Here is a 19029-nt window from a genome sequence, read left to right as displayed (position 1 = left end):
ATTATATAATAAATGAATGCAAAAATTTAGGGAAAAAAGTTGTTTTAAACAAGCCACTAATAGTAACAAATTGCTTGATTTTAAATTTCTCAATCAATGTTCGGTCTTTGAACGAAGGATCCAAAACACCTACCTATGCAAATTGTTTTACATTTATTTGCAATTATGTATGAGCAGTTTAATCATAACAAAGACATAAATTATTATTTTAAAAAAACAGTCTGAGAAACCTGTTTTACAATTACTCTTTCTTCCATATAGTTGACAGCAGTGGAACATCATAGCTGTATATATGTTTTACTTCCTAATAAACCTGGTGAACAACCGCACACTGTGAACAAAGTCAAAATTTCCGAAAGAAACAAGAGAATAAAATGCACATTGGGACCTAAAAAAAAATCAAAACATGGTCACACATTTAATTTTATTGTAACAGCAATATGTTCACATTATTCCAAAATCAAAAACAAAGGGAAGAGCCTCATCCCCAAGTCCCAACACCAACCACCAAGTAACCAACTGCAATTAGTTTCTTACGACTTCCCAGTGTTACTTCACACACAAACACGAAAATTACCATTTTTTCTTTCTTGTACGCAAACCTCCTTCTGGACAATTAGTAAGTGTCTGAGAGCCTTTCACAGGAGAGCGTCCTCACCCACGTCTACAGACACACAGCAACGTGCTGACTGCGTGGGTGGACGTTTTACAGGATCAAGCACCTATGTTCACGGACATCTGGAGCCCTCATTCCAAACCTGCTTTTACAAATCCCCTTAAAATGAAGAGCCTTCCCTATTTATTATTTCATACATGTACAGCTATAGCTTTCAGATAAATTTTTGGAATTCATATTTTATGATTCTTTAATTTAAATCAATATTGCTAAGTTGCCCTCCATAAGGTTTATACCAATTTGCACTCTCTCAGACAAGGCATGAGCGATAAGGTTTAATTTAAAACTTGTTTCCATCCATGCAGAGCTATTTTAAAAATTACTTATTCAATAAGAAAATGGGAAAAGTTGAGGGGTTATACTCTGTAGATTATATATTTAATATTTATAAGATCAAATTCCCTCAGAAGGTTTAATTCTTGAGTAAATGCCACAGGAGGGTGATAGCAGCAGAACTTCTAATGGGTGATTGTTCTATTGTTATTTAAATTGACATAAAACTTGATATGACTAAGAACTATTTGGCAGTTCAAATGAAGAGACAAAACACTCATATTCTCTGTTATGAACTAAATTGTGTTTCCCAAAATGCAGATGTCAAAGCCCTGAAGCTCTGACAGTCTTCAAGAACAGGGCCTTCAAAGAAGCGATTAAGGTTAAATGAGGTCACAGGGTGGCCATGACTGGGGTCACGACTGGGGTCACTGCGGGAAGGGGAAGAACAGCAGAGATGCATGGACACAGAGACGCGTGGGCACACAGAAAGGACACCATGCGAGAGGGCAGTGTGTGCACACCAAGGAGACAGGCCTCCAGAGACACCAGACCTGCTGATACTTTCATCTTGGGTTTCCAGCCACTGGAACTGTGAGAAAATAGGCTATCTCAGAAAATCAAATTTCTGTTGTTTAAGCCACCCAGTCTGTGGTATTCTGTTATGGCTGCTCTGGAAGACTAATGCACCTTCTGGGGAAGCATTCTTCTAGGAATTTACCCTCAAGAACAAAAGTTCTATGTTCAACGATGTCTCCAACCTCTTTATTAATAACCATAAGAAACTGGCAACAGCTAATTGTTATAGTTTTGGTCCATTATAGTACATAAATAATGAAATGTTATTTATCCATTAATTATTATTAATACGAATACTTCAGCCTCAAAGAAAAGTACATACAAAAAAATGTTTCATTTTTTAAAAGTATATGTTAGGAAAGGTGGAAAAGTTTTGGATGGTGGTGATAGTTGCAGACCCATGTGAATGTACCAAATGCCACAGAACTGTACACTTTAAAATGTGAAATGGTAAATGTTATGTTATGTTTATTTTACCACAATAAAAAAGTAGGACACAAATTACAACTTACATAATTGTGGTTGTAGCATTTAAAAAAGTGTCAAGATTAGAAAAAGACAAATAACTTCTATCTTCTCTCACACCATTTAAATACTTCAGTTGACAGGTCAGCGAGTTATCAATTACATATGTGTTTGTGTGTACATATGCACACATAAAAAAGATCTGGAATGATACATAAACCTTTAACAATGGATATCTCTAGAGAAGAAGGAAAAAGTACAGACACTTGTCTCTATGTTTGATTTCTTTTTATGCATAGGCATGATGGTTTCAATTTAATAAAAGTATTTTAATATTTGAAAAGTAGAAATAACTTAAAAATCAAAACTTAAAAGACCACAAACAGAAACAAAACCTTCTATCTATATATTGAATTATTAACATAACCACACAGAAAAATTTTAATTCAGAAAATCTTTAATACAACATTCTGAATATGCATTTTTTCAACTATGTTTTATTTCTTCAAATTTACTGTTTATCAGGAGTGACTAAAATAAAAAATATAATTGAGCCCCATCATCATGGGAAGGGCTTTAAAAGAAAACTGGTCAGATGAATATTACTGCTTTCCATTTTCAAGCAGTAAATTGTTGCCAGTGATAGCCAATAGTATGTCAAGAATACTCAAGACACGTCACATAATACAACATGCCTGTTCATGAGGTTGAGGGGGGTGGAGAAAGAAGACTAAGAAATAATTTATATGAATTTTTTCTTTTTTTCTTTATTTTTTTTATCTTCACCCAAGGACATGCTTATTGTCCTTCCTTATTTTAGAGGGAAAAAGAGGAAGAGAGAAAGGCAGGAAAACATCAATTGGAGAGAGAAACTGGTTGCCTCTCCTGTGCACCAGACCAGAGACTGTTCTATGCAGCCCAGTCAGACAACCCAGGCATGTGCCCTGACCCAGAATTGAACCCAAGACCCTTCAGTTTATGAGACCACATGACAGCCAACTGAGCCACACCAGCCAGAACTATGTGAACGTCTTGATTTCATCATGTAAGACAAGCACAAAAGCACCAACGCTGCCTCTGAGAACACTGGACCAAGCACCCTTGAAAATAGCTTTGCCTCCTTCATCACAAGTAATCTTCCTCCAGCAGTCAAGCATGCCTGTGTACGTGATATCGGTTCATTTGCACCCTGAGTGCATCATCACACAGCAACAAACAGTGTCAAGCAGATAGGAAGTCAACCCAGCCACCGCCAATACAGACTGTGCATCATCGGGCTAGTGAAGATGAGAGTATTCTTGGGACCTGGAGCATTCCCTGTGCAGCATCACTGATACCGAAGTGGGCAGCCCAGTATGTGATAATATCCTACACAGACACATTGAAGCCCTCGCTACAGGTCCCCTGATCCCATCAGGTTTGTAGATCTTAACCAAGCAGTCACTGAGGTCTTCAAAATCCCTTTCAGCTCCAGCTGAATCTTTTGATATGCAAAACACAGGGAGTTGGCCCCACAGCAACCACCTGATGTCAGATTGGCTGCAAAGTATCAGCAGAACTAGGTTCTCCAGTCCTCTCCACCCAGGAAGATCTACTTGTATTTATCTCTGAAAGCAAAGTTGAGAGCCTGGGTGGGGAAGGATCTGGTTACCAGCCAAAAGGACAGGACTCCCTGCCCCTTGGGGATATGAACCACACAGTGTATACTGCTCTTGCATGGCTTATCCACTATGATTTGCTTGCTGACATGCTGCACCTGCAGCAGCAGCTCGACTTGCTGGATGGGTGCTACCTCCATCTTGGATATGGCCACAGCCACTGCACCTGCCAGGAAGTCCTTGGCAAAGGACACAGTGGCATCTATCATGTTGATGGGAAAGAAGAGGCGGCGACTGTAGGGCTGGGGTTGTAAGTGGCTGGGACTCTGGGGCTCTAGTTGACTAAATACTGTTAATGAAAGTAAGTACTACAAGGACAAAAATTATTGTAAAAAAATTGAAAATTTTACCAATTTGTTGAAGATATTAGTATAATATATTCTGAAATTTTTATGTGTATTGCAAGATAAATGAATAAATATGTTGATATTGCTGAGAGGCAGAGTTCTCACTTTAGGAGAAAGGAAATAAAGATGAAACAGGAAAAAGTCCTGTGACATTGAGGGAGGCAGGGGAAAGGGAGGAAAGGAGGGTAGGAGGGAAGGAAAACAGAAAAAAATCGAAACATGTTTCCCATCTCTGTCCACTGAAATGACCTAGAAGTTATGATACTCTAGTAGCAAAGACTATGCCAAGCATGCACATTGGAGCTGGCACAGGGAAAGAACATGAACCTGGAATACATTATTGTGTCAGAAGTAAAGTGTTCAAAAAAAAGGACTCAAGAGCCAGGTTAAAGGCACCCCCACTGGCCAAATATAAGACAATTTGAGTATCAAAAAGAAAAATGGTATTTGTCTTTCACTGCCTGGCTTATTTCACTTAGCATAATGTTCTCCAGTTCCATCCATGCTGTCATAAAGGGTAGGAGCTCCTTCTTTGTTTCTACTGCATAGAATTCCATTGTGTAAATGTACCACAGTTTTTTGATCCATTCATTTACTGATGGGCACCTAGGTTGCTTCCAACACTTGACTATTGTAAATTGTGCTGCTATGAACATTGGGGCACATAGGTTCTTTTGGATTGGTGTTTCAGGGTTCTTAGGATACAATCCTAGCAGTGGAATAGCACATGATCTCACCTTCAACATTAATCTAAACAACAAAACAAAAAGGCAAAATATAACAAAAAACACTGAAATAGAGAACAGGCTGACAGTGACCAGAGAGTAGAGGGGAGGGAATTTCAGGGGAAAAGGGGAAGGGTTTACAGGAACAAGTATAAAGGACACATGGACAACTAGGGGCAGAGGGTGGAAATGGGAGGGAGTTGGGGAGGACTAGGGGGTGGGCTGGGATGGGAGTAAAAGACAGAAAACTGTGCCTGAACAACAATTAAAATTTTAAAAAAAGGAAAAATGAAAATAATACATCAGATTTTAAAAGGAGTCTAGGAGTTAAAAGTGATACTCCAAAATGGGATGTCCTTTACAAAAGAATGCCAAGTAATAAATGTATGAAAAATAATAACTACTAGAAAACCATCATTTTGCATCCCTCAGCAAAATAAATCATTCAGCAGGAATCACCAATGGATGCTAAAATCACAGAATGAAACTTTATTGGAGAAAAGGATATTCACAGGTTCTCAAAGTGTCACCACACAGGTTACCACAAGGAACACATGACACTGTTACGATGTAAAGAGATGGCAGACACCACCTGAAGTGATCAAACTTGGTGGAACCGACAAGAGGGCAAACTGGCACTGCGTGTTTTCTGATGTGATGCAATGTAGTCTTTTTCCCAAAAGTATTCAACCTGAATCCTGTCATGAGAAAACAACCAGGCAAATCTAGAACAAAGGATTAAAATATAAGACAAGTAACTGGACTGGACCCTCCTAAAACAGCAGTCCTGAAAGCTCCCCCAAAACAAAAACAAAACGAGATGCTGGAGAGTGTGCTGTATGAGATTAATAGGAACTACAGAGACAGGACAACCAAATGCAATGCATGATCCCCAACTGGATCCTAGACAGGACAGTTTACAGGATATTGGGGGGAATCTGAATATGGATTGTAGTTTAAATAACAATAATTTATCAACATTAACTACCAAGGGTGTCACATACACATACTTTCACAGAAGTTTTGGGACACAGATAATTAGCATACCTTTGATGGGTTAATTACAATATTTCTGGCTGAGCCATGTTCATCTCCAGTAAAGGCTGGCTGATTGTTGAAGCCTTGCTTTACATTCACAGCAGTGAGTTCATCCTGTTCAAGAAAAGATATTGATTAATCAGAAGGATGTAAACACTCCAACTTACCCCTCATACTACAGCCTAATGACTAACTTTCCTACACTCTGTAGAAAAGAACTGCTGAATGCACATTGAAGAGGGCAGAAATTAAAGTTTCAAACCCAATGTATAAATGTGTAGAGAGAGATAAAACAAATGAGGCAAAATGTTGACAACTGCTGACTCTAGCTACAGGGGTATGGGTGTTCATTATACCATTCTTTTAACTTCTGCAAGTTTGAAATTTTTTAACTTAACCACTTTGGGGGCGAGGGAGCAAAAAATTCCTCCCCCACACAGACACATAAAATCACAGAATTTTTAAACTACTGGGTTGGCCAAAAAGTCTGTATGGCTTTTCCTATAACATAAAATATACATTTTTAATTTCACCAACAGCTTTATTGATTTGGGTATTTTAAATATGTCGGCTATCTCCTGCCATTGGCTTCTAGTGAGTACAGGCCAGGGTGCTGCTGAACATCTGTCTTCCTGTGCATAAGACAGCTCCGCAGCCAAGAACCATTCGGCCAAAATGTCAATAGTGCCAAGAAACTTCACAAACTACTTTTGACACACTGGATCAATCACAGCACCTTCTCCATACACTGCACAAATCTTGTGTGTGTGTGTGTGTGTGTGTGTGTGTGTGTGTTTCAGTTGCATTTTTACCTTTCTTAAAATAATAAAGCATAATAAGCTGAAAATGTTGCATATCTTTCTTGTACCTTCAATACTAAAATGGCTGCCCAAAAATTCATCAATTTTGGCTCTGGTTGGTATTGCTCAGTGGAATGAGCACCAACCTATGAACTAAGGGGTCACTGGTCCAATTCCCAGTCAGGGCACATGCCTGAGTTGCAGGCCAGGTCCCCAGCTGGGGGTGCATGAGAGGCAACCACACACTGATGTTTCTCTCCCTCTCCTTCTCCTTCCCTTCACCCTCTCTAAAAATAATAATAATGAATAAATATTTCACCAATTTTAATCATTTTTTAAAATGCATGCTGATATGACAGCTGTCACAATACAATCTAACAAAAGTGTTTCGAATGAAGTTAAAGACTAAGCGCTACAGCCATTGTACACAAAAACTAAACTTTTTGAGTTGATTCTAGACAGCCTATAGTTCAACTCTTCCTTCTTAGCCAGCCCCTATGCACACCCCTATCTTACATTCAAGAAAGCTGGCTCACTCAACTTACCCAAGGCCCCATAGCAAGTTAAAGACAAAAATGAAAGGTTCTTAAGCACCAGCTCTGTGATAACCAAACAACACAATGACCTGCAATTAAAGGAACGTTTGGAGCTTGCAGACTTTTTTCATACATCCTGGCTCAGTTGATCTTTACCTACTCTGAGGTAGATGGTAAGTGTGTGTCTTCATGCCCATTTACTGATGAGAAGAGTGAGGCACACTGACCCAGTACAGTACATGGAAAGAGCCAACACTGAAACACTGACTTCCCAATCCTAGACTAGGAAGACAAACTTCCCTGACCCCATGCTACCAAATTATAAATGACACATGAAAATGTGATCTAAAAATATGTAGCCACAACTCAGACTCTCCTTAAAAAAGGATCTCTTACAGGATAGATACAGGAACTTTTCTTCCCAAGGTCACAACATATCAAAAATAGTCCAGCTTAAAAAAAAAAAAAAAAAGGAAAAGAAAAACCTTACACTGCCCAGATCACTAAGTTAAAGAACTAAATCAGAGTTCCTAAAATACAAACTTGAAAACGTAAAAAGGCTTGAGCAGAGGAAGCTACTTTCTACTCCCTTCACTCCAAGCCAAGAAATGGCCTTAGTAACTGTTGGGTTAATGTTGTCCACAACACAAGAATAGGAATATACACTTATTCCTCATAAATAATTGCTGCAAGGGTAAAATGAAAACAAAACAAAACAAAAAAAAAAACAAAAACCCCAACTGACCAAAATTACAGCTGTGATTAGGCAGGAAGCCTTACAACAAAGCAGTCCATGATATATAAGCATCTGAACGGTCACCTTGGCTGAGAACTGAGGTCTTCTGGAGACATTCCATGTAACTTAATTGTGTGGCTCTACCTAATACCCTGGTGAGCCACTGTCTTAGGAAGCTTTCCAAAGACCCCACTACAGGAAATGCAGCTCTATGACAATCAAGTCTCCTCCAAGCACCGAAGATTACTGAAGTCATGATCTGCACAGAAAATGAGCTGCACACCTGTCAGAAGACATCTCAAACTGGCTACCACAGTTTCAAATTAATTATTTGACAATCTACGGCAAAACTACATAATGAAATTTCTGTAGTCTCAAGAGTCTAAGAAAGAAGGGACACAAATGGGGTCATGATAAGAAAACTGATTATCTTTCATTTACCATCAGAGTATTACGAGAAACCTTGGGTAACAGCATATGTTTTCACTAAAAATATGTTCTAGCTTAATCGAGAGGAAATGTGTGAGGCTTTTAGGACCAATTAGTTTCATTTAGTGCTGCTTAACTTTCTATTCTAAACTAACAACTGGCTCAGAGAGCTGCTTATTGTGTATTACTGCTAACCACTGGCCTAGAGAGACATGCCCTATGTGTATACGCATGCACACACACACACACAAATTCCCCAGAAGTAAAAGAACATGGAACCATGATTACACATCTGTCAACCACATCAGATTTTCCTCAAACAAGGATTCACACAGGTACTATTGGGAGACCTGAATTCTGAGAACTTTTCAATCTTGGATTGTAAGTTGCATGAAAATACACCCAGAATCTGACCACTACTCACTACCACCCCAGGTCAGGACCACCATCATCTCCTGCGTGGACACTGCAATGCCTCCTAATTTGGCTCCCATCCAGTCTCCCCTTTGCTTCTACTCTTGTCCCCTGAAGACCATTTTCAATCCAGCAGCCACAGGGTTCTTAAAACATGAGAGCATATTACTCCTGCTCATAACTTGTCTTAACTCCCCAACTCAGAGTAAAAGCAAAGGTCCTATAACATCCCACAAGTCCCTATGTGACCTGGCCCCTATTACCCTTCTGACCTCACTCTGAACCATACTCCCCTCTTTGCTCACCCTACTCCAGCCATACTGTTCTCAGTTCTCTTTGCAGTTTCTCCAGTATGCCAGCTGGGTGTTCTCAAGTTTTAGGACCTTTGTACTGTCTGTTCCCTCTGCCTGGATTGCTCTTCCTCATGGTACCCACATGGGCAATTCCATAACCACCTGAAGTCTTTGCTCAAATTTCACATTCTCAATGAGAAACTCTGATGACCCTATGGAAAACTGGAACTGCTCACCCTACTCACTTCATGCCCAGCACTCCAATCTTCCAAAAATCCACAGCACTTGTCACCAAAAACACCATGTAATTTACTCACAACATGTACTGTCTCTTTCCCCTACCAGAACATAAGGGCTGTGAGACCAGGGATCTTTGTTTTGTTCAGATGAGTGCCGAGCACATAGAGCTGTGCCTGGCACATAGCACACAGCACACATAGGCACTCAGTAAGTTATTGTCAAAAGAATAAATAAGTGAATGACAACCTGTTTGAATACTTAACATAATAAGCATATTCTAAATCACTACCCCATGACTCTAGAGTCTATATTGCTAGCTGTATTATTAAATTAATTCAACAAGGAGGTCATCAGACTGAGGTGGCTCTAATGTTGGTGGCACCTACATAAGCAAACCGATCCAAACCTCTAAAAGCCGCAAGGTTTTAACAGCAAAACCTAAGGTTAGCAAATTACAAACAGCTAACTAGCATTTATGCTATAAACAATGACTAATTTCCTTACTTTGTTTCCACCTTTCCTCTAGAACGGTTTTTCCCCAGCTCCCAGCAATGGAGTGGTCCCAACCACTTCAGTTTGGTGCTGCCCAACTGAAATCACCTTTTGCTCAAATACATTTCTAAAATTTTAATGTCTCGGTTTTTCTTTCAACAGTTCTGATGTCAGAACTAGGACCCATAGGAGACCCCCAGTGGCACCCAAGAGCCAGGAGCAGCCAGGTAAGATTGTCCGCAGCACCCAATGAGCTCACTGCTTTCTCCCTGCATCCGGAGTACCAGGTATCTAAGACCCCAAATTTTTGCATTTAAAAGAGCTCTTCAAATTTCTCTGAGCTTTTCTTTCTTCAGTCTGGGTCTGAGGTCAGCTCACTTAAAAGAAATTGGACTGGGTACAACCTAGAACACAAACTGGTTCTGAGGTCGGACTGGGTCCAACTTAATTTAAGCTGGACTGGGCCCAGTGCAAGCCCTCAAGGAACAAAAAGGAGAAAAAGAGGAAAATTATTTCTCTGACTCCAAACAATCTGGGACACCTTCATCTGGGACTCCTGATAACAACATGCATAAAACTTACAGACCCAGAAATGGTTCTTTTCTGAACCAGTGGGCTAACCTTACCAAAGATAATTTTGAATTACAGTGGCCAAGTAGGGAACTTTTAACCTAGATAGGCTTATCCACTTCCGAGGTGCCCTAGAGAAAAAAAGGACCAAATTTCCCCAAAACAATGGGGTGTGTTTTTATTGGTATGCAGAAGCTTCTAAGAAAACAAATGAATCCAAAAAATGCCTCTCTAAAACAGTCTTCACAAAAGGCAAATGAAAGCTTAAACAAAAGCTAATGGTGAATCTAAAAAAAAAGTGTACACTGACTAAACTCAACCCTGATAGCTGGGACTGCTCCTTCCCTTTTCCCTGCTCTCCTAAAATATTCTGAACCTACTAATACCTGTACTCAACTGTCTTTCACTCTGAAAATGAGCTAGAGGTTTGTTTAAAAGGAATGCCTTTTAAAGGAAGGCCCCCTGCTGAGCCTGGAACACCAGATATAACCACTCGCCATCGTCAAAGGCTGAACACAGAGCCATTAAAGATTTTCCAAATCCTAAAGAGGAATTTAGAATTGGAATTGGAGCTTACAACCCAGGAATCCCAGATCTCTACCAATTTATTCATGTGACATTAGGACCTGACAATGTCCCCAAATGGATGGCTCACCCAATGGAATTGCCATTGTCCTTACCATCCTCAGTCATGGGGAAAGTTGGAAGGATCAGTGGTAACAAAACTAAACCTAGCTAAATTAACTGAGTCAACCACCCTGGGAAAAGTTCTACCATTGGTTTTGATGGCAATTAAATCAACACCTTTGGGAAAAAGTATAAATTAATGCCTTACAAAATAGTAACCTATGCTTTTGACGATACAACCACATGTTTTTCCTGCACTCATCAATTCTGACATAAGTCAATACTGTAAAGGTTTATTAAAATGCATTATGTCAAAGTGTATTTCCATTGGGTAAAGAGAGCTTTCCAAGACCTTTCCTCCTACAGACAGTTGAACCTTCACAACTTAGAACCTTAGAAAATGACACCTAAAAAAGACTACGCTTGAACTTGGTTGTAAGGGACCATAACAGGTCCTCCTCACTACCCAGGCAGTAGCCAAACTTCAGAGACTTGAACCTTGGGATTCACCTCTCCCAACTGAAAAGGGCTCTCCAGACTCTTAAAACTGCACAGCTAGAGATCTAAAGTTAAAATTGACCAAGGAGATGCCATCCCAGAAGCAGACAACATCTCAAGGTGTACAGCTCTCCCAAGATCATGGATCAAGACCTTCATCTCCAATATGAAAACAGTTATCTCTTTTGCCTATTTGCTATCTGCTTATTCTCTCTATCAATGAGTGGGAGGACAACATTTTAATTAGGGTTTCACAAACAACGGCTACTGCAGGAAACTTAACTACTGGATTTGTCATACTAAACCAAAATCAGTACATGAAGCGAGAGACCCCCTCGGTTCACCCTATAAGGAATTTCACTGGTATCCTAAATGCCACTGCATGCCTACATTTTTCTGCAGGTCTTTTTTATAAAACTAAAGCACTAAATCCACATCCCCTCATTCCTTGCCTCAATTAACCCAGCCCGGGGGTGGGAAAATTAGATCCACTGAATGTGCTACCATATATAAAAGACACAGGCAGTGTGAATCAGATCATTTGTAGGCTTGCCATCAGGCCCACATATTTAGGTGGTCTTTCAATACATGACAATTCCATGTTTGAGTCTTGGCTGAATGATGCTAAACCCTAAATTTTCCCAAAACAATGGGATTTTTTTTTTTGGTATGCTGAATCCACACTTACAGAGGGAGCCCTATGTACGCCTCCTGGTTACTCCTTTTCCTATGGAGGTTTGGTAATGGTCCCTAAGCTTGGGCAACTCACTGTCTTGACTGTATTGACTGCCTTGACAGACTTGACAGATGGAGGATGAAAGGACAATGTGCTCTTGCTGTATTTATTGTTCTACTGTTCCTTCATAATACCTCAGAAACTCAACATCAGTCCATTCCCTTGTATTTATAGCATCAACCAAAACAAAGTTTACAAACAGAAATTAACCCCTCTGGATGCGGGCCATTTGGACAGTCCCTTCTTCCTTGGCTTAGAGTTAGTACAGACAAACATTTGATTAGAGACTTATCCTAAACTCTGGCAACCATTGCTGAGTCCATTGCCAAGGCCATGGCAGCACAACAGAAGGTCCCAGGCTCTCTTGCTAAGGTGGTCTTTGATTATAGAATTGCTCTAGAATAGCCACTGGCTGAACAAGGAGTCTGTGCCACAGCAAATACCTCCTGTTGTACCTGAATTAACACCTCTGGTACTGTGGAAATGCAAACAAAATATTAACTAACAAGCTATGTGGCTAAAACAGGTTGATACTTCATCAGATACATTTTTAAATTTATTGACACCAACTGGTTCGGTTCATGGGGGCCATGGCTAAGGTGTATGCTCAGTCTTTTGGTATCATCCTCTTATACTCTCCCTGGTGCCCTGTGTTCTCCCAAACACTTTGAAAGCGTATTTGCAGCCATCAGCAACACATCAGATGGTCTCACTGCACTTAGAGAAACAGAAACAAGATGAAAAACAGAATAAACAGCAATAGCAATTCCTCCATGAATTTAACATTGTAATCTGAGTTTCATGATGAGAAAAGGGCATGATGACTGAGAGTGGCATTAATACCAAGTTTTTGATTAGTCTCATGTACAAGAGGTTCACCAAAAAGGGAAATTATTGCCCTGACTGGTGTGGCTCAGTGAACTGGGTGTCCTCTTGCAGACCAAAGGGTCACCAGTTCAATCCCTTGTCAGGGCACATGCCTGGGTTGTGGCCCAGGTCCCCAGTTTGGGAGTGTGTGAGAGGCAACTGATCTATATTTCTCTTGCATATCGATATTTCTCTCCTTTTCTCCCTCCCTTTACCTCTCTCTAAATATAAACAAAACCATTGTTTAAAAAGGAAGAGGGGGTTGTTAAATTAATTAAATGAGGAGGCCATTCGACTGAGGTGGCTCTAATGTGTCAAAAGCCAAACCTAAGAATAGCTAATCACAAAAAGCCAACTAGGATTTAAACTATAGACAATCAATGATTTCCTTACTTTGCTTCCACATTTTCTCCATAAAAGCTTTTCCCCAGCTCCCATCAATGGAGTGCTTCTAACTATTTCTGCTTTTGTGCTGTCCAATTTGAATTGATTTTTGCTCAAATAAATTCCTAAAAGTTTAATATGCTTCAGTTCATCTTTTAACAACCCTTTCAAAATCACCACCAAAATTCTTAAAATGCTCCTTCTAGAGATTTAAACTTGTTCCACTACACCTAATCAGTGGTTCCCATGACAGATGAACAATGGGCTGCTACTCTGCCTTTCTGCAAAGGGGAGACAACTACAACCCCAACAACCTGAGGCACACACGACCATTCATCAGGGTTTCAGTCCTAGACCTGTGCTCTGGACACCAGATCAGCAGTGCCAAGCCTTCTCCAGTAAAAGGACCCTTACTAAAGGTTTAAAAATTTCCCATTGTCTGACATGGGGAGTAAAAAAAAATATTTTTAGTAACTGTTGGAAGAGACAGAACAGCGATGAATGTAAGAGAGTTTTAAATGTATTTATCATTGGTAGCATCAAGGGAGCATTGTGTAACTCATGCCTAATATTTACTTAGCCAAGAGAAAACACCAGCTGAGAATATATATTCACAGTCTCTGCCCAGTGGCCTAGAGCAGCCATGCACCAGACCAGGCTTTCAACATGTTAAAAACATAATAGGTCCAAGCATAGCATCAACACAGAGAAAGAGGTCTCTCGCATGTCTTGTCATTGGTTGTAACTAAAATAACAAGCCTTAAAGCAACTTTAAGGAGACAGTACCCAGAGACAAACAGAAACAAAAGCCTAGAAATTGGCCTGCATCCACATGGAAGGCCAGTGTGCACTGTGCATTTTCATATTTAATACTAATACAATAAAAGACCTTCAATACTTTGGGCGAATTCCAAATGCACCCATAAATCTCATGCATTTACCTTGAACTTCAGAGAATGATCTTATTTTTTTGGATCATTTTCAAAGCAATCTTTTAATTTCAATAAACGTTTCTTCAGGAAAGTGAAAACATTTTGACACTAATTGGGAAACTGGTTAAGCTCTTTCTCACTTAAAGAAAAAAGATCAGGTTAGCACAGTTTCAATGACCATCTAAAAAGCAGTAAGAAGGCACACTAACCCACACACAGAGACACACACCCACTTTGCCTCACCCAGATTTCTCATCTAACTCACAGAACGTGCGCAGAGACATTCAATTCCCGAAGTCACCTACTCACATCTAACAAACTAACTCAACAACTGTCAATGAAGTGAACAGGAATGTCCACCGGGGACGACAATACCACAGAAGCAGAAAAATGCCCCTCTATGCGCTTGTCAGGCTGGCTGTGTTAGCCAGGGTTTTCCCCAAAACAAATGAAACTTTAAAAACAGCCTTATAGCTATTTTTCCTAGCCTTGTCCACCTTCTCCTGAAAAGAACATTCTCTCAGATCCCTGTGGATGTCTGCAGATCCCAGTTTGAGAAATGAGGCTATGATAACGCCCCTCACAGGTATATATTTAATGGTCTTCAGACAACACTCACAGTTAGCAGATATAAATGCCTCAGAAGATAAGGGAATAATCTTTCTCTCCTCACACCTCATCATTAACCAATTTCATCCATACTTCCCTCTAAACATCTCACCTTCATTCTTCCCTTTAAAATACAACACCCACCGCCCTAGACTCTGGCTGACATCACAGCAGGCCCTGGCCACTGCTCCTCACACATGGCCCCTCCTCCGTCCAGACTTCACCGGAATCCAGTCTGCCCAGTGCGCCAGGTTAATTGTCCTGAAACAGTTTTCTTTTCTGCACTCTCCTTTTCAAAGGCCTCAGAGGACCTTCCACCTTTTTTTTTTTTTCCAGAAGGGGCTAAAGGATAGAAGTATCTAGCATAAGAGTCTACAGACCCTCAATAACATCTGTGGACCTTCTCTCCACCTGATGCGGACCCTGGATCAAAACACAATTACTTAGGACAGGCATTCAATGCCTTGAACAGCTGAGCTTCACTTACCAGTCTCACTTCCATTCTAAGTGTTAGAATCACAGGGATCTGAGTGTGAATGTACAGCCCTTACCTGGGATTGGAAACAGGGTAACTGACCTCTCTGTACCTCAGATGCTCCGTTTGAAATGAGACAAGAATAACTCACAGGGCTGAGATTACATAAGATAAAATGTACAAAGATTTCAGCACAGTGCCTGGCCCATCAAGTGCTCTATAAATGGTGGCTATTGTTATAAAAACTTAGAGCTACAAAAGTATTATATTTTAACTCTCATTTAATCTACTCGACTATTATACTCCTTCCCACATATATTGTCTTTTCAACCTCTCAGCCTTACATAATGCCATTCCCATCCCCTGGAGTACATTATCATGAAATCTTTTGCCTTCCTCAAACCACAAGGCAGAGCTCCCCTTCATTCAATCAACAAATAACCGAGCTTACAGCACTGTGCTAAGTACTGGGGATCCCACAATGGGCAAACTGCAAGTGTGATCAGTGCCCCCAGGAGAAGCACCACCTGCTCAGGGTGCCCACAACAGAGGCTTCACTGGTCTGAGACGTCAAACAAGAATCCCCTACAGAACTGACCTTGGAACTGAGCTCTGAGTCAGAAGTAGGTGTTAACTAAGTTAAGAGGAGAACTCTTAGACAATGGCAAGGTTGACATTTTACATAAAGTGATACAATATCAGCCCCAAGAAGATTGAAAAATGAGGGATGTATATAGTAACATCTAGAGTTATCACTAAAAAAAAATAAGAGACATAACTAAAATATCAAGAGGTAGGTTAAAATTACTTTTTAAAATAGTTCAAACAAATAATAAATATGCCTAAATTCAACCATATCAAAAATTAAATGCTAATTAAATGTTAATGGACTAAGATTCCAATTAAAAGACAGAGAATGTCAGAAGGGATAAACATACAAAAACCCAACTATGTGGTGTACTTTATATATAAAAACATAAGTTGACAATAAATAGATAGAAAAAGATAAATACCATGCAAATAATGAACACAAGAGGGCTGGAGTGGCTTTATTAATATAGATGAGGTAGACTTCGAGGTATCAAAGATCATAACGATAAGAGGGTGAGTTCATCAAGAAGGCATCACAATCACAAGGAGGTCTGTCCCCAACAAGTTAAGAGAAGACAGGGAGAGCCTGTGTAAAGGCTATCAGGCTGGAAGATGCTGGGAAGAACGCTGTCATAGCAGGAGCAGAAGGCAGGTAGGTATGAGATAAGACTGAGCAGTAGGTGGGGACAGACTACTCAAGGTCTACACCAGGTGAAGGGCTTCTGTCTTTACCATAGAACAGTAAAATGTTTTACGTGGAGGGATGACATCACCTGAGCTGACTCAGTCTGCAGCACGAACAACTGACTGGGGTAGGGTCACACTAAATGGGAGGCTGAGGGCAAGGGGACTGGCACCAGCTATGAGGCTCTCATAAGAAGAGTCAGGACATCAGAGGTTGGTAGTTAGGATCAAGATGGTGGTGACAGAGTTGAAGAAAAGGGTGTATATGGAGGGATAATTATGAGGGCTACTCAACAGGGCTTTTATTGACGTGTTAATAATGGAATAATGAAGAGCACGGCTGTCAACGATGTCTGTCCCATTTCCGGAATGGTAACAGCTCTAGACACGGTACAGAAGTGTTGGTGAGGGGCTGGAGGGAGGAGGAGATCATAAGTTCAGTTTTAAATGTAAATCTGACATGACATAGCAGGCAAACAAAACAAGAGATTTCTGACCGGCATGTAGATATCAAAGTCTAGAGTGCAGAGAGGTGGAGACCAGAGTCTAAAGCTGTGAGCTGCCTGAGTGGTACTAACTGAAGCCTGGGGTGGCTGAGATCACCTGGGGAGAGGGTGAAGTGAGAGGGGACAAGGGCCTAGGCCAGACCCCACAAAAAATCCAATACTGAGTTAATGGCCAAGGAGAGAGAGAAAAGCTTTCAAAGGACACTGAGATGGCCTAGCCTGACAGCGGGGAAGGAAACCAGGAGTGCTGGACCCCAGAAGCCGAGGAGGATGCCTCTGCACCAAGGGAGCAAGTGCTGCTGGGAACTCGGCTGTCACTCCCAACCTGAATGACAGGGGCCGAAGCCAGACTGGATGGAGCAGAGGGAGAGTGGGAAGTGAAGGAGACAGTGAGCACACAGGATGTGTGCTTAGGGAAAAGTATGGGAAGAGGGAAGAACTGGGGAAATGGGGTCACAGAGTAGAGGGAGAGCTAAGATGTGAGGATCTTGTGCATGTTTTGATGGCACCGGAGAATCAATGAAGGAAGTATTTGAAGGTAACAGGAGAAAAGGGTGAAGGCTAAGAACAACGGAGGGGACCCAGGACTTCCTGAGCCAGAAGGATCCAGAAGGCAAGGAACAATACCAGACAAACCTGGGGCACGCAAAGGAAAGTCTAGAAATAGGTCTTGCAGGCACACTGTTGTAGGCTGAACTATGTACCCTAAAGGATATATCAGCCCTAATCTCACAATACCTGTGCAGAGGACCCTCTTTGGAAATAGTGTCTCTACAGACAGCACCAAGTTAAGAAGAGGTCATACTAAATTAGGATGGGTCCTTATCCAATATGGCTGGTGCACTTATCAGAGAAAAGGCAAGAAGGAAGGCAAAGGCAGAGACTGGAGTTGTACTGCCACAGCCAAGGAATGTCTGAGGCTACACAAGCTGGAGGCTCCAAGAAAGGATCCTCCCCTAGAGCCTCTTAGGTGTGGCTCTGCACTGGGATTGGACTTCCAGCCTTCAGAACTGTGAGAAAATCTATTTCCATGATTTTAGTCATCCAATGTGTGGTAGTTGGTTATGGCAGCCCTGGGAAACTAAAACACACATGTAGGGGAAGCAAGAAGGAAAGCTCTGCTCTATCCCTCATGACAAGACTACCCCTCAAAATCAGGATCCAGGCCACATGGCAGCAGCACGAGGCTGTCTCTGCAGGGTGTACAACAGCTGGGAAAGGCAGGGTCACTGGCTCTGTATAAGCGGACAACCAGTCCTTCAACACAGCAATAGGGGGTAATTTCTGTTTGCATCTTCTCTAAGTCAGATGTCACTTAATGGTGGTCTGAGAAGTTTTTTTAAAAAGAGAGAGAGAGACCCTGCTCAAGAGGGCCAAGGGAATGGGCCAGACTGACTTAGGGGAGGACTCCCCTGAATGACAACCTAGCATATCCCCTATCCCCTCCAACATCTCTAACACCAGGGCCAATTTGCATCTGAAACTCTGCTCTGTACATCCACTCCCATCTACACTGCCATTAATAGTCACCCCCATCCACACCACACCTGCAGGCCATCAATCACTAATGGTGGGGACTTAAATTAAACCAACAGGATGGGAACTCAACACAAAACAAGTCCTATTTCACACCTGTACTGAGAAACAGGCAAAAGAATAGAAAATCATGTTAATCATAATACCATACCCTGGCCTTTTTTTTATTAATTCTCACCAAAGGACATGCTTGTTGATTTTAGAGAAAGCAGGGAGGAGACAGGGAGAGAAACATCGACTGGTTGTCTCTCGTATGCACCCCAATCAGGGGACAGAAGCGGCAACCGAGGCATGTGCCCTGATAGGGAATCAA

General features: G+C 41.1%; 1 protein-coding gene and 1 pseudogene across 1 annotated transcript in view; both read right to left on the bottom strand.

Annotated features, from left to right (window-relative positions):
- Positions 1-19029, bottom strand: part of MED12L (mediator complex subunit 12L) — a 316418-nt gene that overhangs the window by 277561 nt on the left and 19828 nt on the right. Inside the window, exon 3 of the mRNA XM_045851889.1 lies at positions 5771-5875. Coding sequence (XP_045707845.1) covers positions 5771-5875 — 105 coding nt within the window. The remainder of the gene's footprint in view (positions 1-5770; positions 5876-19029) is intronic.
- LOC123827027 lies at positions 3013-3860 on the bottom strand (annotated as a pseudogene).

This window comes from Phyllostomus hastatus, unplaced genomic scaffold, assembly GCF_019186645.2.
Source record: "Phyllostomus hastatus isolate PE091 unplaced genomic scaffold, TTU_PhHast_1.1 phas_contig_86, whole genome shotgun sequence".
NCBI classification, from domain to species: domain Eukaryota; kingdom Metazoa; phylum Chordata; class Mammalia; order Chiroptera; family Phyllostomidae; genus Phyllostomus; species Phyllostomus hastatus.
The sequence above is the reverse complement of the archived record's forward strand: the minus strand, read 5'-3'. Positions and strand labels throughout refer to the sequence as shown.